We start from the raw sequence: 23,789 nt of genomic DNA on the forward strand, positions 1-23,789 counted from the left end.
TCACCATGATTTATGAGACTAGCTTCCATAAAATGTTATGTTACCAGGCTTCCAATCATCTCTAGAAAAATATCAAATGTCCTCTTATGGACAGCATGTCCTGTGTGCATGAACTCTGCCATCCAGTTTAATGCTTCATTCTCTAGCATCTGGTCCCAATGGTGCCCATTCAGCTCCCAGAAATAGTTCAGTACACTATCTATCTGGAAGTTCTTGCAAGTTCCTATACTCACTCTCTCTCTCTCTCTCTCTCTCTCTCTCTCTCTCTCTCTCTCTCTCTTTCTCTGTCTCTCACTCTCTGTCTCTCTCTCTCTGTCTCTCTCTGTCTCTGTCTCTTTCTCCTCTCTCTGTCTCTCTCTGTCTTTCTCTGTCTCTCTCTGTCTTTCTCTGTCTCTCTCTTTCTCTGTCTCTCTCTTTCCTCTCTCTCCTCTCTCTCTCTCTCTCTCTCTCTCTCTCTCTGAACCTGGAGCTCATCCATTGAGCCAGTCTGGCTGACCAACAACAAGCTCTAAGGACCTGCCTGCCTCCATCACACCCTACCCCTGGCACAGGGTAACAAATGCTCACCACAGTGCCCAGCTTTTACATGTGAATAGCTGTGAATCCATAACTAGAATCCTCAGGCTTGCCTGGCTCGTACTTTCCTGATTGAGTCATCTCCCCAGCTCCTTTGTGGTTCCATCCTTGGCTCATACATTAGATATGCCTCCCCTGATGACTCCAATCTCATAGAATTTCTATTGTACTACCCACTTGCTACCTTCATAGCATTTTTCTTGTTAGAAATGACATGGCTGTGTATCAGCTCATCTATCATCTGTTTTTCCGCCCTCAATGAGACCATGGCCTTTCTGAAGGAGAACAAATGTTGGCTCCTCATTTCTGAGTCCCGGCAGCCACAGTACTTGAGTTATTGGAGGCATTGGGTAAAAATTTGTGTGGTGAATGAGTGTGTGAATGAACAGATGGAGAAGAGAACATATTCTAATAGGGTCATTACACACTAGAGGAGTCAGAGAAAGGAAACTGGTAGAGATGACACTCAGGAAATAAGAAAAGGATGAATGTTAGTCATCACATATTATTATTACAAATGGGTAAATGAACGGCCACGGAATCAAAGCAAACACTGACATCCTAACTTCCTGAGAGCCTGAGGTAGGACAGACAGTCACGTGAATGTGAGACCAGACTAACAACATTGCAAGGCTTCTAACAGATAGGTAGGTAGATAGATAGATAGATAGATAGATAGATAGATAGATAGATAGATAGATAGATAGATAGATAGACAGATCCAGAAAGACAAGCAGACAAACAAGCAGAGATAAAGCAAAGATGGAGAGTTTAGTTCTGAGTGTGCTCCAGATGGTACGGCAGAGTTCAGGAGGAGGTTCACTTCAGAGCTCATTCCTTAGGAAGGGCATCTAGAATGCATGGGAAATGCTGGCCGATTCTGCACTGTTTCTTCCCACAGATGCTGCAATGATTCCACCATACATGAAGGGTTGGAGGGACAACCCAAGCTGTGGCTATCAAGTTGGTATGTGGCACTAGCAGTGACTCAGAAGAGTCACTTTGTGACTCTGTGCTTTGTGACAGGCTCTAAAGAAAGCCCAAGACTTGGCTCAGGAGACAAGGAAGAAGAACAATGTTGGACTCAGAGATGAGATTTTGAATCCACATGAAACATTAACTGCAAGCACATTTGCTCTCCCTCTAAGAAAGCAGACAGCTGTGTAGGATAGAGAGAAGTGGGAATGTCTAGAGATCCAATAAGGCTGCAGTTAAAATGTGACTTTTGGCCCTGGGTGGGAAGGCAAACACTGAGGCAGGACAGACAGTCACGTGAATGTGAGACCAGACTAACAACATGGCAAGGCTTCTGACAGGTAGGTAGGTAAACGATAGACAGACAGACAGACAGACAGATAGATCCAGAAAGACAAAAAGACAGACAGACATGCAGGCAGGCAGACAGACAAGCAGACAGGCAGACAGGCAGGCAGCCAAACTCTAAGATCCTATTTTAGTTTCTTTTAAAATGATATTACAATGATTCTCTAAAGACATTCACCTAAAATCTAAAATGATTGTCTTTTGGGGTCACAATTACAGAACATTTTCCTTTGAGCTTGCTTGAATATAGATGTCTTTGGTAATTCTAGGTAAACGCTTAAAATTATTTAAAATTCTCTATAACATCTTCAGCTACCCTAGAAAAGCAGACTGTGGTCTGATGCAATGTAAATGACCCGTGGCTTGGCAGTCCCAGATGGATGCCTGAGTTCACTGTGACCAGAACAGACTTGACTTTTAAAATACTACATTCCCCACACAAATTAAATTACAGTCATATATTAATGGGGAAATTCAAAAGGAGAGCAGCAAGGAGAACAGAGCAGCCCGGCTCAGTAGACAACAACAACCAGCTTAGGAGAAGCGGAAGCATCGATCAAGCGGGTGTTAAGTCAGAAGAGATGAAATTAGGTCAGAAACCAAGACTTGGTTAACCAAAAAATAATGAATTGGATATTGTTTCACTTGGCCGTGCTGATTATGCGGTCATCTATATCTTAGGTCAGGTCTCTGTGCCTTGCCTGAAGAAGCCTGTGGGACTCAGAGCCCAACCCAAACACTTCAGACTACATCCTGGAACCACAGAATAGAATATCTCCCTCCGAGCTAAACACTTCAGTCAGCCCTGCTGTCTCCATTGCTACACCTTGCTTCTGAAAAAAATAAAATAAAATAAAATTATTCTTACTTTCTAGGTTAGCTATGCTTCTGGTGCAAAGGGTCTTTGCATCTCATTGAGAAAACAATGGTATCCATGTTCTTCTAACAGGACCAGCACCAATTACAGGCTGACAATTCCAGATCAAAACCAAAGGGCAATAGTCTGAAGGCTTGGGAAAGCAAGGCAAAGCCAGCAAGACTTGGAGGGTAGTCAAATGTAGACCAGTCGCCAGCATGAGGTATGTTGAATTTGAAGATCTTGACCTTAAGGGTAGTCAGAGTTGTAATTGTTACAGGGAACTAAGTTGGCAAGCATCCAAGGCATTGCCTGTATCTTATAGAGCCTGGGGAAGGACCGCAGGGCAGCACAGCATGCGGAGGAAGCAACAGTCTTGGCAAAGAAGAAAGCTAGGGAAGGGTACTCCTAGAGTCTGAGTCTCTGGAGGACCCGGAAGTCTGGTGGGGCACTGAAAGCAGCCAATGAGATCCAAACTCTCCTCTGCTGTCCCTGAGTTTGCAAATCTATCCAGGAAGAGCTACGCATTTGCTTCAGTGAATACTGGTTAATCCATCTCTGTAACACGGAGCTTCCTCCACAGGATAAACTGACTGTTGGGACCGTTCGAAGACATTTGTTCATGCAGTCATTCAGTGAGCCAATCAACAGATGTCTCACATGTCTATAAGAGCTAGATGCTCTAAAGGAAACAAACCCAGAAGTATTGCCCGCCCTCAAAGGGCTTGGATTCCCCTGATGGGGCATGGATATGTACCAGTCATCATTACAAAAGAAAAAAAATGCATTTATAGAAAGCTTGGTGTTCATGATACGTAGATAACTGACAGCTTAACACAGGCTAGAATCTCCTGGCAAGGGAGCTGTGGTAAGACATTGTGTAGATCAGGTTGGCCTGTGGGCATGTCTGTGGAGGGTTGTCATCTGATAATCAAGGGAAGGGAATTCAGCCCAATGTGGGTGGCACCAGTTCCTGGGTTTGGGTCCTGAACTGTGCACTAAGCATTCATGCATCCATTGCTCTCTTCTCTCTACAGTATATATAATGTGGTTTACTGTTTCAAGTTATCACTTTACACTATGACAGACTAGAACCTGGAATTAGGAGCTAAAACTAACCCTTTCACCTTCTCCCCTAAGTCGCTTTTGTCAGGATATCTTATCACAGCAACAGCCATGAAACTGGGACATAACACAAGAAGAACATGGGTGTCAGAGCCCAACACGGGGTTTATAGCCTGAGTTCACCAGGACCAGAAAACCACAGGATTCATCTTAAAATGGTACAATAACATCTACCCTGTATACTCATTGTGGGAATTTAAAAGATACCTTTTAATAACTTACTGTTAGATACTCCACCAAGCAGTGCGGACTCACGGCTTGTTTAATTATTGAAACAACCCTGGTAGGTAGCTCCTAATAATACTACCTTTCCTGCATAGATGGGAAAATGGGGCCTGGGGATTTTAAGCAGCTTGTCCAAGGTCACCCAGAAGCAAGCGATGAACATAGATTCAATCTCATGTAGCCGCAGCAATTTGAGCCTCAGCTGTTAACTGCCAGGTTATGCTGAATCAATAACCTTAAAGGACAAGCGTGCTGCTCAAGACACAGTGCACACTCAACAAATGTCAGGCACCACATGATTGCTATGGTTACTGCCGATGCTGTGGTTTCACTATGAGCCACAGGAGAAAAATAAGAGGCAGGACACAACCCTGAATATACTTTTTGAGACAGTAGTATGATTACAATATCTCTTCCTTCCCTTTCTTCCCTCCGGGCACTTCATATTCCCCTCCTTGCTTGTTCAAAATCATGGCCTGTTTTTACATTAATTATTACATGCATGTATGTATATATGCATATATGTTCATAAATATAACCTGCTCAGACTATATAGTGTTACTTGTATAACACCTTCAGGGATGACGGCTTCGTACTGATGTGCTCCTCCCTCGGGAGGACTGCTTCTCCTGTTCTCAGTATTCCTTAGTTGCCTGTAGTTCTTTGTGTGGAGTTAAGAGTACAGACCTGGAGAAACCTTCAGGAATTGAATTAATGTGTATACGCTAGGTGAAACCGTCTCCCCACTCCCTTATTTTCAAGCATACAGTTTGCATGTATGTGTACATACATATGTTCAAATGTGTGGGAACATAACATGTACATGCAGGAGTGCCTAGGTGTATGTAGAGGAGCGTACTGACTTTAGGAGTATTCTTCAGTTGTATTGAGCAGGATGTCTTGATTTAACCCAGAGGTTACCTGTACAGCTAGTCTAGCTATCCGCCTTGCTCAGGGGACCTTCTGTTTCTATCTTCCAGGAGCTATCATTACAAGTGGGTGACCAATCCCACCCTACATTTACATGGGTTCTGGGCATCCCAACCCTGCTTACACAGCCAGCACTTTAGCTACTGAATCATCTTCCTCGATCCCTATCCACCTCTTTTTGGAGAAAAAGAAAAAGGAAAACATAAAAGCATCATCATTCATTCATTCATTCATTCACTCATTCACTCATTCACCAGATGGTAAGTCCAGATCAGTTTGAAGCTTGAATCCAATTGGCATGGATTTCCCAGTGGGAAGGAGAGGTGACCATGAGAGACAGGACCCAGCCATGCATTAAATACCCCTGCAGCGGTTGTCCTCATAGATAATGAGGAGGGAGGGGTGCAAACGAAACTCTCTGCAGTGTTTCTATTCAAATAATTTCAGAGGCACTGAACTGTATACAGAAGGAGAGGAAAGGATTTTTTTTTTTAAAAAAAAAAAAATGAGAACTCTACCATAAAAAGAAAATTAAAGAATATGAACAAAACACAGAAGTCAAACATCGCTCACAATTAGCAAGCTCACAGAATGCCCTGTTCTGTTACTGAAGGCGAAACTCTACACCAGTTAGAAGCCAAGGGTCTAGGCTGCTATGGTTCCTAAGTGGAAGAGTGGCTCAAGGATCCTGCCAAATAGGAAAGGAAGAAGTACATGTAGTCTAGCCTGTTGGGTTTATGGGAACATGCTGTAAGTTCTTAGATAAATACACAGACTTTATGTGGCCCTAAGAGAGCACTTTCACCAAGCTATCATCCACATCAGAATTCTGCAGAAAGCAGCCCGCTCCCAGAATGGTGTGATGCCTAAACACATATTAGGTGATACGTCTAGTTTCTGAACAGAGCATATTACCTCGGATGTAACTCCGGGACCATGTGTTCTGAGCATCTATAAACCCTTTAAGGTGCAAAGCTTTCCCACTAAAATTGGAGTTGGGCAAAGGGGTTTCCATAGCTAAAGTACTCGAGGCTGTAAAATCTAGGAAAATAAAATAGTTCCCATGAAGTTTGTTGCAAGACCTCTGGGGGAACAGACTAGACCCCAAGCCTCCTTCTCTATGACCATTATGAAAACAAAAGATAGGTGTGTACTTATCAAGGGACGCTTAAAATAATATATTAGGATCCAAGACATTTAGAAATAAGATCTCTTAAAGATCTCATCTAAACTGTATGTGCTTAAACATATTGAAAAGCTGGTATGCAGTGATAGGGTGTTCATAATCAGAAACTATCAGAATTAAAATTCACAAAGCTTGCTCTTATTTTCTCTTATTCTCGCACCCTTTTACTCTCTTACCCTTCTGTCCTCAGTCCCCTCCCCCCTCTCTTTCCAGCCTCTCCTGGCCAGCCTCTTTTCCTCCCTCTGCCCCTCTCTCTGCCTTTCTCTATCTTGACTCCATCCTCAACTCCCCTCCCCATGCCCTAAATAAACTCTATTCTATGCAAGAAAAAAAAAAAAATCACGAAGCTTATAATTTAAAGATCCCAATGTTCTGAACAAAATATGAGACATTCTCATGGGAAGGATGTATAAATAATCAGAAACTTCAGAGTTAAAATGCATCTAGTTTCAAGTTAAAGGATCTCAAAGTTCTGAATCAAACATAAAATTATATTGAAGGAAAGTAACGTAGCCACAGGCTAAAATACCAGACTTTCTTCCTCATCTTTGCCATTGTTACCACTCAATAAAATAGATAAAATGAACTAATACTTTTACTTTTACAGTCTCTATTATAATCAGAACGAGTAATATTTTTAAAATATGGAACTAGAGAAAGGTAAATAAAAATCAAAATTAAAACCATAATTGAGAGGCTGGAGAGATGGTTTAGAGCTTGTACTTCTCTTACAAGGAGCACAAGTTTGGTTCTCAACACCTACAGTGGGCAGCTCACAACTGCCTGCAATTCCAGCTCTGAGGATCTGCTGCCCTCCTGTGGCCGCCTTGGGCATCTTCACTCATACTTGCTCATTCTTCAATGTATATACACATAATGTAAAATAAATATATATTTTCAGAAAGGGAATTCAGTGATGAAAGACCAACATCTTAGTGTCAGAGATCAGCACGCACACACAGAAAGACAGTGATGCCGACACAGCTTTCCCCCAAGTGCCTGGTTCTGAGCTGTGGGGAAGGCTTTTCAAGAAGGATGATGTCAAAGAGACAGCTCCTAGGAAGCAGTTCACCCCGAGTGCCCTCTCCAGATCAGATGGGAAAAGAGCCTTTAAGGGGAATGGATGGAAGAAAACAGTATGGGAGACACTATCAGACATTGATAAAAGCTCTGTCCACAGAGAAACCCTGCTCTCTATAGCTTTCTGGCCTGAAAAAATAAAATAAATGAATAAATAAATAAATAAATAAATAAACTGTTATGAGTAGATTCCATGATTTAAACATAAAAAACAAACAACAAAAAAAGAAGGGGGGTCTCCTTTTTCTAGACTTAAGACTTGAAATAGTAGAGAAGTACGGAAGACTTAAAACCCAACAAACTGCATTTACTTTGCTCATGCTTCTGGTGACAAAGACAGTCATGAAAGATGAGCACCAGGGCCGGGCTGCACACACAGACTCATAACAGTTGTCACAGCAGGCACAAGACCCATGCAAACCCAAGCTGGACAAAATCCCAGCATGGAAAACAGAGGCAAATGTAAGAGCCTGCCCTTAGCTCACAGAGCTAGTGGCAATTCTTAGCTGCTTGGGGACAGGGAGTCAGTTTTCTCTGAGAGCGGAGCTTCTGAGCTGACCATGCTTTGATGAAGAGCCACACATCCAAGAATATTTGGACAGCCCAAATTGGTTTGGCTAAGAGCATAGAGTGGGGTGGATGGGGAAGGGGACATAGATCTCGGAGGAGATGGGGGTGCATGAATATGATTAAAATACACTGTACTAAATTCTCAAGGAGCCAATGAAAAAAATAAAAATAATAAGTACCACAGATGCTGGAGCTGTAACTCAATCAGTAGCTTGTCCTGGTGTGTGTGAAACCCTGCCTTCAGTCCCCAGCACTACCTGAGCCAGAGGATGATGGACATGTGCAACCTCTCACTCAGGGGTAGAATCAGGGGGGTTAGATGCCCAAAGCTATCCTTAACCACATAAAAGGCTCGAGGTCATCCTGGGATACATATCCTGCCTCAGAATGCATCCATAAAATAAAATAAAGATCATAGGTCTTTTTAAAAGCCAGCCACCTGGGTTCATTTCTGGCTATATCATAGGTCTTTTTAAAAGCCAGCCACCTGGGTTCATTTCTGGCTATGTGACCAGAGGCTATTTGCTCTCTTTCCAGTCTGTTAAATAAAATTATTAGTGAAATATCATGAAATCATTGCAAGGATCAAGTTGATGGACAACTTGATTAGCATCTGAGTGTTCTGTTTTATGGGTGTTTCATTTACCAACTATTAACTTCTTGCTAACAAGAAACACAACCCACAGCTAGGGTTGTTTGAGTCTTGGGGGCAATAAGAGAAATAAATAAATTTCCTATCCTCAGGGCCTAAAAAAAATCAACATCAATATACAAAAGACAAAGTAGAAATGAAGCCCCAAGATATAGGAATAATCTTCTATGTACTGTGTGGAAGAATCACATGTCAACAAAAAGCTAATAGCCAATAATAAGCTGAGGCAGGATTAGGAGGCAGGACTTCCGGTAGAAACAGACTCAGGCAGGAGGAGAATTTTCCTACTGAGGTTGTAGCTAACATCAAATTAGAATAAATGGGATATTAAGTTAAGAGTCTGGGAACCAGGCTGGCTTATGACCTTGGCATTTATTAATAATTTGAAGCCTGAGTGTTATCTGGGAACTGGGGCATGGGTAGAAAAGCCTATGGTTATAAGAAAGTCAAGAGCTGGCTTGGAATTCCAGAACATTTCATGCTTTAAGACACTTTTCAGGATTGCTTTAGTATGGAGCTGGTATAAGAAGAATCCTGGAGGCACAAGCTCTTCTCAATGGGGAAAACATTCTACAAATTTAGTTACTACACAACCAGCCTAAGAAGAAAGACAGACATAAAGAAGGATAAAACTATGCCTTTTCAGGAAAATAGATGCAACCAGAGATCATCCTGTTAAGTAAAATATGCCAGATACAGATGAACAAATATCTTGTTTTCTCTCATACAAAGAACATCAATAGGTATATAGGTAGGCAGACAGACAGAGATATGATAGATAACTGACGGATTATATAGATGATAGATGGGTAGATAGACGCCATCCTCAAAGCAGAAGGGGAATTAATTATTTTGGAGTGAAGTAGGCAGTAGAAAGGAGAGATTGGGAAAGGTGGTGGATAAGGAAATATAAGCAAAGTACAATGATCTTGTGTGTGTGTGTGTGTGTGTGTGTGTGTGTGTGTGTGTGTCACTTAAAAAAACTCAATAGAAGGATTGTTAAATAAATCTTTTTAAATGCTCGTCACCAGCTACCAAGATTCTAGACCTTCCCAGTGCCATCTTAATCTTCAATGGAGAGAGATCTCTGAGTAAAAAGATTTCTGGGATACTCGCAATCATCCTTTCAATGTCTGAGCACCACAGTCTCCACAGCATGGAGCAGGCAGAGAACCATGGGATGAAGATGCATCATAGGCCTGATACCCAGGCCTTACACTACTGTAGCTCAATGGCTCTTATTTAGACTTAGCCAGATCTTATTCCTCAGTGGTATCTCACTGGTGTGGACCAAGGGCCCCTGAAATACAAGCTCTATAAAACCCACATCTCCATTAAAGAGCACAACCAACTAGAACGTGGTAGAAGCCACACATCTCCACTTCACTGCCCCCTTGCCCTCCATGTCAGTCCTTCCCAAGAGCCTCTGTCTTTTTTTCCCTGAAATTCTCTCACAGATATCAGCTTCCTGCTTCTTCCCAGAAGGTTTTCAATTCCAGGAAGCCAATTACTTCCTGGGTTTCTCCAACCATCCCCAGATCTTTCTCCTTATTTTCACTCTCATCTCTCTCCAGTTATGTTCAGTAATGTCCCAGAATGAAATGATCAAATTGTTTGGTTTGAATTCACCAGCGGTTTAATAGCAATTAGTGATGGAACATTGACAAAAATACCAATCTTCCTTGAGACCGTATCCAGCTGCTGTACTGAGCACTTTTATTTGCATCCGATTTTAATAAAAACAGGAGATGCCTTGACTCCTTGTACCTACCCCCGTATAGCACACATTATCCGCTTGCAGATGAGATCCTGAGGCCCCAAAGGCAAAGCTACTTGTTCATGGAGGAGAGGTGAGTGGAAGAGCTGGATCCAAACCCTAAGCCTCTGCTTCCCTCTACTACAGAGTGAATAAGTAGTGGACCATCTGTAACCCAGCAACCTTGCCCCACCCTCTTTTCAACCAACTGTCTCCAAGCCCTCATCTTAGCATCACTTCAGTTCTCAGGTCCTCACTGAACTAGATTGTACCGAAGGTGGGCCCTATCGGCTTCTCCAACCATCAACGTCTATTGCCTAGCACAGCACCTGATGTGTAGCAAGTACTCAGAAAAGTGTGCCAAGATGGAGTGATAGCTAGTGAAACTCTAGCTCAAGTTGTGCAATCTGCCCTCATTGAGCCTCTGGAGTTTTGTTGTACCTTTCTGGTAAATATCAAAGAAATAATAAAGTGCTCGGGAGTTGACTAAACATTCTTGCTGAACCCCGACTTTGACTGAAGGAAAATGTCTAGAAGAAGTAGATGTCAACTGACTCATCACAAGGGTGGCACAGCTTTGGGAAACTACAAAGTATTTGTAAGCAAGGAACAATGGTGCTTCTTGCTGGGCCATCAGCCCTAGTGTGCCTCCACGTTTTCCCTCTGTCTGCACTGCCAAAGAAAGATAGGAAATGGGGTGTTCTAAAGAGCAGGCTTATAGAACACATGGTTCCCCTACACTGTGGGAACCATCTGCATTACCAACACACACAACTGGGATTGGGGATGAAACTCAGCTATCCTGTGCATGCTCCTTCATAGGTGAGCAGGAATTAACCCAAGGGCAGCTCGTTGGAACCCCAATATTAGGAGGAGGACCAGGCTCTTGGCTGAAATGAGAATTTTGGGTTTCTTTAAAAAATCCAGATATGTTAGGTGAATATGTTTTTGTTTTAATCCCAGGTGAGGGATAAGAGCGTACTTCATAGCAGGTGACTACGATCTGTCTCGTCACTAGGAAGAGCACGATTTTTTGCCCTTCTACAGATAGCTTACATTTGGAATTCTCGGAACTTTTGAGAAGGTATAAATGAGAGAGCCTTGGAAGGGGCCAGAGGCATGCTTCGAGGAGTTCAGTTCCTGTCACTGCTGTGGTCATAAGCAAAGAGATGAGAAGTCTGAGAGAGTCTGATACTGAAGAGTGCACTTGGCCCTAAACAGCAAGAGCTAGCCTAAAAAGGCCAACCCCCTTTCCCTTCTAACCGTCTTTCTCTCCTACCCAGTGTCAGGAGGTTGGAAGGGATTAGGGTGGAGTAAAGTGGGAATGGTAGAGGATACATAGAACCCAAGAAAGTAGCCCCCCAAAAAAGAGCACCAACACTTGTCCAGGGGCAGCTGAGGGTGATTTTAAGTACTGAGATGTCAACGTCGCTGCAGAATCTATGTTTAACCTGTGCAGGGTATGAAACTCTACATAATTGCCTGTGTTGTGTCTGCGAATCAGGAGCCCACTTGACAGTTTTAAGCAAGGAAAAACAATACCGCTGCGTTGTTCTTACAGCATTAAGGATTTAGAGTAATCCCCTCACAGCAGAAAGGGGAGCAAACCATTCTTTAATGCCAAGCTCTGCCTTCGATTACCTGCCTGGTTTGGTTTTTCTTTTCTTCTTAACAGTAAATCATCTGTTCAAATAAAAACAGCCCTAAAGATCAGACTATCCAGGTGGCTTAATTTTTCTAAGACAGAAAGCTGCTGTAAAGCGCAAAGAAGGCAACCTTCATGTTGGATGCTTTTAATGAGAATTTGTATGGGAACTAAAACATATAGAAATCTTGAGTAGAGTTTCATTATCAGGCTCTATTTCATTGGAATTCATTATATATGTCAAAATCACCCAAGTGTCTAGGTTGCATATATTATTCAAACATAGTGGTAAAGAGAACCCACATGGGGCATAGCAATGCATGCCTATAAGCTCAGCGCTCAAGAGGTAGGAGCAGAAAGATCCAGAATTTAAAGTCATATTCAGCTACATAGCAAGTTCTGGGCCAGCCTGGGCTATATAAGACCATTTCTCAATAAATAAAAGAAAACCAACAACAACAAAAGTGAGGGAATCATCTTCTGGTTTTGCTCCAGATAGATAGATAGATAGATAGATAGATAGATAGATAGATAGATAGATAGATAGATAGATGATAGATAGATAGATAGATAGATAGATAGATAGATAGACAGATGATACAAACATATGATATAGAGATATAGGTGATAGATAAGATTCTCTTGTATGAAGTATTTAGAAACTAGAAGTAGCAAACTGATCAAAAGAGTTTATGACTTAAAGTGGAACATGAAAAGCTTTCAAAGAGTATTGAATGACATCTTACCTTCTAGACACTGGCAGGTAAACCCACTGAGGCTGGACACACATGTGGCTCCATTTCTGCATGGGTCTAGGACACAGTAATCAATCTTGGACTGGCAAAGCTCTCCAGTATAACCTGCAGAAAAAGAAGATGCCCATTGTCCAAGACCTGGTATTCCAAAACTACCAGAGCCCATCCTCAAATGAAGGAACTCAACTAGAACCCAACCTTGGAAGAAGCCACCTTGCATAAACAGTGTACTAGAGACTTCTTGATCTCATGTAGGTTTATAACCAGAAACTACAACATTAGAAGTATAGCTCAGAACCCATTCATCCTAAAAAATAAAAAATTGTTTTCTCTTGAATTCGCTGTGAATTCTATACACTGGAAGTTTCAGAAGCTGAGATTAAATTCCACTGTCCCTAGGATGGTGCCTCTCTGACATAAAGTGCCATTGGACTGAGATGCCAGTTACCTTCCCAGATCACCACTATACCTCTATATAAGAGGCATTAAATATTTTAATGGGTAACATTTAAAACTAAAAGCAGCCACCTGTGTTAATTCTGAACCCTGTGCTCTCATTTTAAAGACTAAGAGATATTATTCTCGATACTTATTGGAGTCATAAATCCAGCTCTCCCTTTCCCATGAAGCCAGCTCCCAGGTAATCTTGTGGGATAGTAACATAATCGCAGGCAAACGGTGGGAAAATCAGGCTGTAAATCTCCTGGAACACCTTGGGCAGCCTGAAGGCTTTAAATAAATCCCAGATTTTTAATTCGCTTTTAAAACAAAGCCCTCCAGGGAGACAAGTTTAAAGAAAATAGCACACTAAAATGTTGCTCATCTTAGAGTGGGTGATGCTTAAGAAAAAAATATGGAAAACTTAAGACATAAAATAAAAATTGCTTAAAGGTGCCCTCGTTGTGATATTTGAGTGACAGGACCACTTGATAGTCTGGAGAAAATACCTGTTGTAAATTTTAATCAGACTTATTTTCTACACAATCATAACCATTCAGTTGTATTTTGTAAGTTGCCATGGTGGTTTTAACCACATGAAAACTTGCCTTTCTAGATGATCGTTTTAGAAAGGCTTTTTGGTAGCACACACAGCTGCATGAGAGCTGAACTGCCTGAGACCCAGTTACCTGCCTAGTTCATGTGGATTACAGTGAACAGAGGCCACCACCTCTCAGCATCTCCAGCCATCCTCCTCACCACCTCAGCATCCCCAGCCATCCTCACCACCACCTCAGCATCCCCAGCCATCCTCCTCACCACCTCAGCATCTCCATCCTCCTCACCACCTCAGCATCTCCAGCCATCCTCCTCACTCAATTTCAAACAAGCCAAGGCATTTCTAGTTAGTAAAAGATATGGGAGTGAGCGCAGCCTGTGGACTAAAATCCCAACACCAAGATGAGAAGCTACTTCAGAATCCCAAAAGGAATCTTTCAGTATGACATCACAGCAAGGATGCATCTTCAGATGAAAGCTCTAGATTCAACACATGAATCAGTATGCTTGCAAGTGGAATGCCGAGAACATTGGGGCTACAAACAGTACGTTCACATATGTTCACTACGATGGCCTTTCTGCTTGGATGGGAAGATGTCCTACGACTCGGGAAGCCCAAGAACCACAAAGCTCTGAAGGGTGAAGATATCCCAATGAAAGGGTACACTGAGACAGGAGGGCCCAGAAACCACACAACTTTGAGTTGGGACAATGTCCCAATCGGAGGGCATCCAGAGCCCAGGAACCACATAGCTCTAAGAGAGGTGTCAGTAGAGGTGTTGCATCTCCCAGTGGGACAGTGTTCCCAGCTGAGTTGAGGCGCTCAGGAGTCTCAGTCTGGCTCCTTCTCTCTTTCCTTCTCATCATTGCTTCTTTTCTTCCAGTGAGAGAGTCACACGAGGCAGTAAATCTCATGAAAGAGATTTATTCATTGGAGGGAACGAATCCAGGAGTGGTGGTCTATGCTCCCAGGAGGGAGCAAATAGCATCAGGGATTTGGACAATGCACAGTCCTTATATAGGGGTTCTTGGGGGGGGTGCTTTCTAGGGTGAAGATTTCAAGGGTAAAGATTGCTGGGATTTCAAGTTCTGAGCTGGGGGAGCTCAGGGACTGGTGGACTTTCCTGTTCAGGGATTGGTTGGATTTGATAGAATCATATTCCAATTGATGGCTTTTGTTCAGACTTTTCACCTAAAATTAGCATAATCTGGGGGGGGTCCTGTTGAGGGGCTGGAGATGACCTATGACAGTTAGGGAGGTTTGGAAGATGGGCCTAGCTGCTGGAGCCCTTCAGGTGGTAGGGGACCCCCCATCCCCTTTTCCCTCCCCCCCAGCCACTTTCCTGCCTTGAGAGTTTACAAAGTTTACAAAGGGAGTCCATGGCAGGGAAAACTTTCCCTGCCTCTTAAGTGGCCTGAATAACCAACACACCAGTCAAATCATTCACACGGACACCAGGGATTCTAACTCCTGGGCCCAAGCCCTTAAACTCAGCTCTGCCTAAATCAGTAAGCAGCCTAGACAGAAAATAGAACATCTTAGCTCCCACCTGTAATCTCAGACTTAGGAGGCTGAGGCAGGAGGATCTCAAATCCCAGGCCAGCCTGGTCTCCATAGTGGTAGTCTCATAAATAAATAAATAAATAAATAAATAAATAAATAAATAAATAAAATAGGAAGACATTAGCTAGGTGGTGGTGGCACATGTCTTTAACTATATCTCTTGAGAGGCAGAGGCAAGCAGGTCTCCTGAGTTTGAGGCCAGCCTGGTCTACAGAGTCAGTTCCAGGACAGCCAGGGCTACACATAGAAATGCTGTCTTGGAATAAATAAATAAATAAATAAATAGAGATGATAGAAGAGATTCTTAATGATCATTGCTTTGAATGATTTGTTATTTCAAACATGTTTAAATATGAAGAAATTCATATCTAACCCATCACCCTTGTCACCTAGCTTTAAAGGTGCCGTTAACATTTCTATGTAACATCATCTGGTTTCCTCATAGCTTCCCGATAAGGATTTCTTAAAACAAATTGTACTTCTATAAATATTTCATTATGCATCCTTTTCAAAGAGGAAATTGTTTTTGGTTTTTTTTCACTTTTTCATTTTATTACTATTACATAAATAAATAAAATACTTCGCAGCCACCCTAAAGGTTAGTAGCTACGATGTCAGAAGCAGAGTCTCAAGATCTAAGAATCAAGGCCAGACTATATTTCAGCAAGTCACCTGAGGGATCCAAATGGGAACACTAAAGTGCCCTGCTGTAACGTTCACCGTGTTACTGAATGAGGCGAGGACTGGGCCCTACACTCGGACTGACAGCACTACGCACAATCCCTCATCCTCATGACTCCCACTTTCTGTGAGGAAATTGTTTTTAAAGACTGATTTTAAGGTCATCTCTAATTAATGAGTAGCTCATTTATAAACTTTAATATTTTTAATCTTTTTATTAGCATATATTAATTATACACAATAGATTTCATTACATCATCATATCAGCTTCCATGTTGACCCACCCCATTACTCTCTTGTCTCCCTCCCACTCCCAATGACTCCATTTTTGTTTTATGTAATAATATCAAAATTTTAACTTTTAAGAACTGAAGTTATGTGAGAATATACAAGAATCCCCATGCACTTCTTTTTTAAAAAATATTTATTTACATTTCAACTGATATCTCCTTTTCTAGTTTCCCCTCCGAAAAAAAAAAATTGTTTCCCCACTACCACCACCCTGCTCACCAACCCACCCTCTCCTGCTTCCTGGCCCTGGCATTCCCCTACACTGGGGCATAGAACCTTCACAGGGCCAAGGGCCTCTCCTCCCATTGATGACCGACTAGGCCATCCTCTGCTACGTATGCAGCTGGAGCCATGAGTCCCACCATGTATACTCCATGCACATCTTTTTATACACTAGAGATCTGAAGCTGTGAATGAATCTGAGGTCCTGTTTGGCATGCCAATTCTGTACACAGGTTTTATAAGTAAACAAAGAAATGAATTTACAGTGTAATGTGCTGGGTGTTGGGGCTGCCACAGTGACTTGGGGGGCCAACAGGCATTGAGTGGATGATTGCAGAAATTCTATATCACTTTAGAAGGTCTGATAGAACATTTCTCATATGCCAAGATCAATATGGCACTCTAGTGTGTGTGTGGGGGGGTCCTGTCTGGGGTAAACATTACCTCATTATTTTCTTCCCCTTGTGCTTTAAAGTCTTTACAAACTTTGTAACAGTGAAATCAGATTTAAAAGACTCTGAGTAAGTAGAGCGACTTGTAATCTATGAGTCTCCTGATATGGCTATGGCTCAGCATTTCTACAAATGACGACCAATAATGGAGGCATCCACTGGGGGAAGTGGATAAAGAGGAGGCACAGAGAGGTGGGCTGGGATTGGGAGGTGATGGGACACAGAGCATCTTTGGCAATACTGGAAATAGAGTAACTACTAGAATCCCATGGACCACTAGCATTGTAGTAACTATAGCCATCCATGCAGCAGAGTAGTACTGATGCCTGTCCATACCAGGCTGGTCATGCAGAGCCAAGAACTATTGTTGGCTTCCTATGAGTTACTAGGGAATGACTACTACATCACTCCCATTCACTGACAATGACCAGCTCTGGAAGAAGAGGGGCAAAGCACAAAAAACCACAAGCTCTCAACCATTTCTTTAGGAGCTCTCAACCATTTCTTGGGCCTTCTTGGGCCTTCAAAGACTAGTAACATGATAGAAATTGCCAACCATACCATATATATATATGATTCTCAAGACTGGATACCTAAGACTGACCCTAATCATCCTTCCTGAGCCCTCTGTCTTTTCATTTATTAGTTTGTTTGCATGTTGTCTGGTTGGTTGGTTGGTTTTGGTTTTGGTTTTTTTAATCTCATAACCAGACAGTCAAGACTCAATAAGCAGTTGACAAGACTTTGAATGGAACACAATATTAAAATCTCTGTCTGAAAATGGGAGAGGGCGGGGTGGCAGGCATAGGGAAGGGGGGAGGCAACAGGGGTTTGTTTTTGTTGTTTGTTTGTTTCTTTGTTTTTTGGAGGGGAAACTGGGAATGGAGAAATTTACATGTAAATAAAGAAAATATCTAAAAAAATTAAATTAAATTAAATTAAAAAAAAATCTCTGTCTGAGTGTTCTATCCTGCTGAAAGTGGGTCTCTTCTTTAGGGGAGCATGCCAACCAGTCGCAGCATTTTCCTGGCCCTGTTACAGTGGGAACATACACCCAGAGAAGCATGCAGATGTTCATGTTCAAAAAAGACTTGAAAGTACCAGTGCCAAAGAAAAGGTGACCTAGTAGCTGTCGGTACGTTATAGGTAAATGTGCTCCTACATATATAAGTGAGTATATGGTTCCTAAAGATCCATACCAAGTTCCCAAGTGGACAGTCAACAAACAATGGCAGATAAGTATGTAAAGGCATAGAACTATGCCGACCAGGTGACTGGCACTTACACATCCCTTAAAACACAGGGCAATGACAAGCTTCACACTAGTTTCCAATGAAAGATCTACACAAACCAACAAACCAACAAGGAGAGATTGGAACTGTGTACACTCCTCTTCCCTAGCCAGTGGCAGGGCTCCTTCTGACTACCAGGTCACAGACACTAATGCCCAGCCTTCCACATTGCTGGCACAGCCTCAGCACACCTTTTCTATCATCCCTGCCCATACATCACTGTCTCTCAGGACTCCAGCAACAGTTTCTCAGACCACCACTTTACATTGGCTTTCTTTCAATGCATTCTTCAGACAGAATTAGCCAGAGAAATATTTTAAGGTGTAATTTAGTTCCTACTACCCAAAGGGTTTAGAGGAAAACTAGTCAGTGACTAAATGGTAAGACTTGGTCAGACTTGGTCTGGCCCCTGCCTTCCTCCTCTTTGTCTACCCTTCCTGCTGACCACCACGCTGCAACCACTTGGCCTCACATTCTTCTTAAACACACCAAACAACTCAGTCTTTAGCATCAGATGCACACTAGCTCAGAACCAGATAAAGACATGAGAATAATACAGGATTCAAAAACAAAAAAAGCCCTGTCCTACCCAGAGGAATATAGCATGCATGAACTTAGAGTGGTCATCTAATAAAGACATCACTGAAGAAAATTAGGAACCAACTTTGGGGGAGGCCGAAGAAGAGAAGGAGTAGTCAAGATGAAAAGTCTGTCTGTAGGATCAGAAAATAAAGACAGCAAAGATTTAGAAATAAACTGTTACACAGGAGAAGATCAGATAGAAAGGCAATGAAGTTGTTTCTAGAATCATGTAAGAGGCCAAGAGATAGCTCGGTCAAGAAAGGTAGTTTTCTCACAAGAGTGAGAACCTGAATTCAGATTCCAGTCTCTACATAGAGCCAGGTCTGATAGTATGTGCTCAGGAATCCCAGTGATGGGAGTCAGAGACAGTAGGATCCCTGGAACTCTCTCTGCCAGAGACAAAATTGGTGAACTCCAGATTCAATAAGACACTTGGCTCAAAAATTAAGATGGAAGAACGATTGAAGAAGATACTCAATACTGATCTCTGACTACCACACACATGCACACATGTGCACATGAACACACCCATACAAACTTGTACACATGAGTACAATACATATGCATACACACAAACACACACACACACACACACACACAATTAAGAATAGAAGGGAACTAATTAGCTTCAACCTCAGTCAGGCTTGCAAACAATATCAGAACACTGAAGTGGTGATGTTTCTTGAGCTCAGAGCTGTGAAATCAAGGTATTGAGAGACTATGAGCTTAGAATCACATGTTGTTGAGAAAGACCAAAAGGAAGTGTGACCTGTTTGTGTTCATCTTCCCAGCAAGGAGAATTGTCCTGGGTACCTAGGTTCTGTAAACCTGCAAGATCCAAACCTATATGAATCAAAAATTGAAAACAACTCAGAACAATAAAACTTTTCCTTTACTTACATTAGTTTTAACCCCAGAAAGAGGTAGAAGCATAGTGTGATTTGAACATAAATGGTTCCCATAAGCTCATCTGTTTGAACACTTGGTCTCTAGACAATGGTTCTGGTTGCTATAGGAAGTTAATCATCACATAAGACCTTGGGGCCTTATATCCCAGGCACACTTCTTGTTTTTGTTCTGTGTCCTCCCCTACTAAGATGTAAGGAGGCAAAAGCCCTAGCTATAAGCTCCTACCACTTGTAGACCATCTGTCACCATTGTTCCCCCTTCATAACAAACTGCATCCCTCGAACTGTGAGCCAAAACAGACCCTTCCTTCTGTAAGCTGTTTCTAGTCAGGTGCTTGGTCACAGCACAGAGAAATGTACCCAACACAAACCAAATACAGAGAGGATGGTGTTGGTCCTGTTTGACCCACAGTATCATCACTTTGGGTTTGGGTTACGCTAATCTGACATGTGGGAATCCCAAGATTAAACACATCCCAACTGAAAAGACAGAGAGACTCTGTCAGACATGATTCCAATCACAATGCTAAAAGGGGTAACTGATTTTTTTTTTGACTAATGAATTTTAAATTGAAATATGAGGTTGTTAAGATCACATTGAGATGTTAAATCGCAGAAATCACTACTTAAATATAATTCTTCTAAGAGAACAAACGCAAAGGATAATTCCTTTTCTTTTAATTGTTTCTTTTTACAATTAGTGTTTGTGTGTATACATGCATGTATGGAAATGTCTGTCTGTCTTGGTTGTCTGTCTGTGTATGCACACCTGCCACCATGAGTTGGGAAGGGGAGGGTCAGAAGGTAATTTGTGGAAGTCAGTTCTCTATTTTCCAGCATGTGGGTCCTGAGGATAGAACCCAGGTAATCAGGCTTGGCACCAAGCGCCTTTACCCATTGAGCCATTTTGTTGTCCCACAAAAGATAACTTCTGAGTTGTCTTTGGCACACACACCACTCTAGAACGTCTGAGACTTGGCCTACACACACACCACTCTAGAACATCTGAGACTTGGCCTACACACACACCACTCTAGAACGTCTGAGACTTGGCCTACACACATACCACTCTAGAACGTCTGAGACTTTGGCCTACACACACACCACTCTAGAACGTCTGAGACTTGGCCTACACACACACCACTCTAGAACGTCTGAGACTTCGGCCTACATTACTCTACATAGCTACTCACTTGGACTCTGCCTTCTTTTGAGACTGCCCTGCCCATTGGGTCTAAGCTCAGAAAATACCAACTTGGACCTGGGGCTCTGACCCTCCTTTACTCTTGAACTTGTCACCATGTCACCTAGAAGATTCTAAGAGCAGGCTTTATCCCCAAAGCCCATGCTCCATCTCTTTATAATTACCATTACCTGATATGATTCTCTCATTCATTCAATTATAAGTGCTTTCATCTGATATAACCCAGCGTATTTGCCTTACACGTGCATTCTCAACTCCTTGAGAATCAGGGTTTCGTCTTATTAAGCTTTAGACCCTCGTAACATAAAACATTTCTTAGCACAAATAATTATTCAAAGAATGCGTCATTCATTTATTTAAGATGTTTCCCTTATATCATTGCATTCTTTAACTAAGATGTTTGCCTATCCCAAAGAAACAACCAGATGGATGTAGAGTGCTTTCCACTCTTTCTCCTAATGGGCATTAAAATGAACACACAGCTGGGATTTTTGTTTGTTTTGGGTTTTTTGTTTTGTTTTGTTTTTTGTTTTTTTAAGGAGGAAGAAAGGTTATATCACAAGATACACTGTAGCAGTTTGAATGAGAACACCCCCTGCAGGCTCAGTCATTTGCATGATTAGTCCCCGTTTGAACTGTTAGGGGAGAATTAGGAGGTGTGGCTTTGTTGAAGGAGGGGCACCACTGAGGCTTAGCTCACACCAGACCCTTTGTCTACCTGCTGCCTCTCAGGATGTAAAGCTCTCAGCTACTGCTTCAGCACCAAATCTGCCTGTTCCCCTGCATGACGATAGTTTAATGGACTCTGAAATGGTAAGCAATCCCCAGGTTGGATGATTTCTTTTTATAAAAAGTTGCCTTGGTCACTGTGTCTCTTCGCAACAATAGAACAGAGACTAAGTTAAGACGTGCACTGTCGAAATAACCTTGCTTTTGCCTCAGTGCCCTGTTCAGTCTTGCTTCTCTGGTGAAGGCTGTCCATCCAACCACATGGCAAATTAACCTGGTTGAAACAAACCTCATCACCTCTTCCTGCCTCAATAGCCCCTGATCAGGTTAGCTTCTAGTTAGTTAGAACTTAACTAACCTGGTTAGGTTCTCAGCAGGGCTGCTTCTCCCTCAGGATCAACTGAAATGTCTGGTAACACCATTCAATGTCCAATCCCTAGGGATGCCCCTGGCATCTAGTGGGTACAGAGTACTGCCAAACATCCTTAAAATAGGACAGTCTCCACCACAAAAACCCATCTGGTCCTAAATGACCCTATGCTGAGCTAGAATCCCAAGGTCAGAGGGATGCTATCCTTTCAGACTGAAAATCATTACTTTTATCCCAGTCCCTCCTCCTCACATCACACAGGACCACTCACTTATGAACCAGAGCAGCATGTTCAGAGAATTTTGGATAATCAGAATCTTAGGAGTACCTTATAATTTTATATCTCCAAATCAGAGACCATTTTAAAACACACGATTCGACTCTCAAAATTATAAATTCCTGAGGAACATACCATTGAAATATTCAGAATAAAGCAATTGATTTGAAGTGGGCAGTTTGGAAATACTCCCAGGGAGTCACAGGGTTTAACAAAGATATAAGGAAACAATGAGACTCGGGGGTACACAAGGATGTGTTCAGAGATGCATGGAACACCTGGAGAAGGTCTAGCCTGAGCCTTGGTGCTTTGATAGAAGTCTGAGCACAAGCAATGTCAGGTGAACCGAAGTGCATTTGACAGGACATGTACCCTGGCCTGTTCATGACAAAAACACGAGGCAGAAGGTGACACTCAGATTTAAGAAAGCATCAAATAATAAATCCACTCTCTAGGCGTTCACGGATTACACGGTACCTAACATAGCTTTGGAAAACTTGACTTTATACTATCTCATATCTCGTTATAAAATGCATCTTAAAATTGAGAGTCAATGGGGCTGGCAAGATGGCTCAGTGGGTCAGAGCACTGACTGCTCTTCCGAAGGTATTTAGTTCAAATCCCAGCAACCACATGGTGGCTCACAACCACCCACAATGAGATCTGATGCCCTCTTCTGGTGGGTCTGAAGACAGCTATAGTTTACTTATTTATAATAATAAAATAAATCTTTTTTTAAAAAAAGTTGAGAGATAATGAGAAAACTAAAACTATATTTCATCTTTTAACTTCCAGGGCATAATAAAGTCTAGCCCACCCACCCATCTGGCTTTATAACTGCACTGCCCAATCTCTTCTAATGAGAGAAAACTTTCACAGGTCAAGGACGAATCACATGCAAGAAAGAAATTGCCTACATGAGTCTATTTAAAAAGCAATTTATCAGTGATAGCTTTAAAACAAAAGAACACGCAAACAAAAAAATATATTAACCTCTCTTCCCAGCACAATTGTTTGTTCGTAAGTTTATTCCACAATTCTTCTACCGAAATGAAAAACATTCATTTCGCTTTCTGCTTTGGCTCTGTGAGGGAGAATCTAATTGTTTCTTTGGAGCACTGTTCTGAAAGCTTCCAAGGTGGGAATTAAAGTGAGATCTATTTTTAGTGTGCCTGATCTTTTTATAATCTAGCCTGTGCAGTGGAGTGAAGCTGTTGGGCTTGAATGGAAAGTTTCATGCTAGCAAGAGAGTCCACCGGCTCCAGATCTTACCCTCTGGGGTCTACACAGCCGGTGCCAGAGCCTCAGCCACAGCTGCTAAAATGCAGTAGCTAATATTAGCACACTGGACAATAAATACATAGCAGGAATCTGAGCACCATCAAGATATTCCATCTAGGGGCATGCAATCTCAATGTGGGAAGGCAGAAATTATTCATAAAGAAAGAAAGGGTACCTGGCAGGAGAAAACCAGAAATGTCTGGACAAATGTAAACCTAAGTTAAAAACCAAAGGGGAAGCAAGCAAGCAAACTATGGCTCA

General features: G+C 42.2%; 1 protein-coding gene and 1 long non-coding RNA gene across 3 annotated transcripts in view; one reads left to right on the plus strand and one right to left on the minus strand.

The window, feature by feature from the left end:
- Nucleotides 1-23,789, minus strand: part of Dner (delta/notch like EGF repeat containing) — a 290,910-nt gene that overhangs the window by 77,458 nt on the left and 189,663 nt on the right. For both annotated transcript variants that reach the window (XM_031368198.1, XM_031368199.1), the window contains exon 7: nucleotides 12,671-12,784. In XM_031368198.1, the coding sequence (XP_031224058.1) occupies nucleotides 12,671-12,784 (114 nt within the window). The remainder of the gene's footprint in view (nucleotides 1-12,670; nucleotides 12,785-23,789) is intronic.
- Nucleotides 14,087-23,070, plus strand: LOC116088668. Its single transcript, XR_004117970.1, has 4 exons — nucleotides 14,087-14,220; nucleotides 17,882-18,020; nucleotides 21,604-21,684; nucleotides 23,043-23,070. It is a non-coding gene; the product is annotated as an uncharacterized LOC116088668 (long non-coding RNA).

Source organism: Mastomys coucha, unplaced genomic scaffold, assembly GCF_008632895.1.
Source record: "Mastomys coucha isolate ucsf_1 unplaced genomic scaffold, UCSF_Mcou_1 pScaffold14, whole genome shotgun sequence".
NCBI classification, from domain to species: domain Eukaryota; kingdom Metazoa; phylum Chordata; class Mammalia; order Rodentia; family Muridae; genus Mastomys; species Mastomys coucha.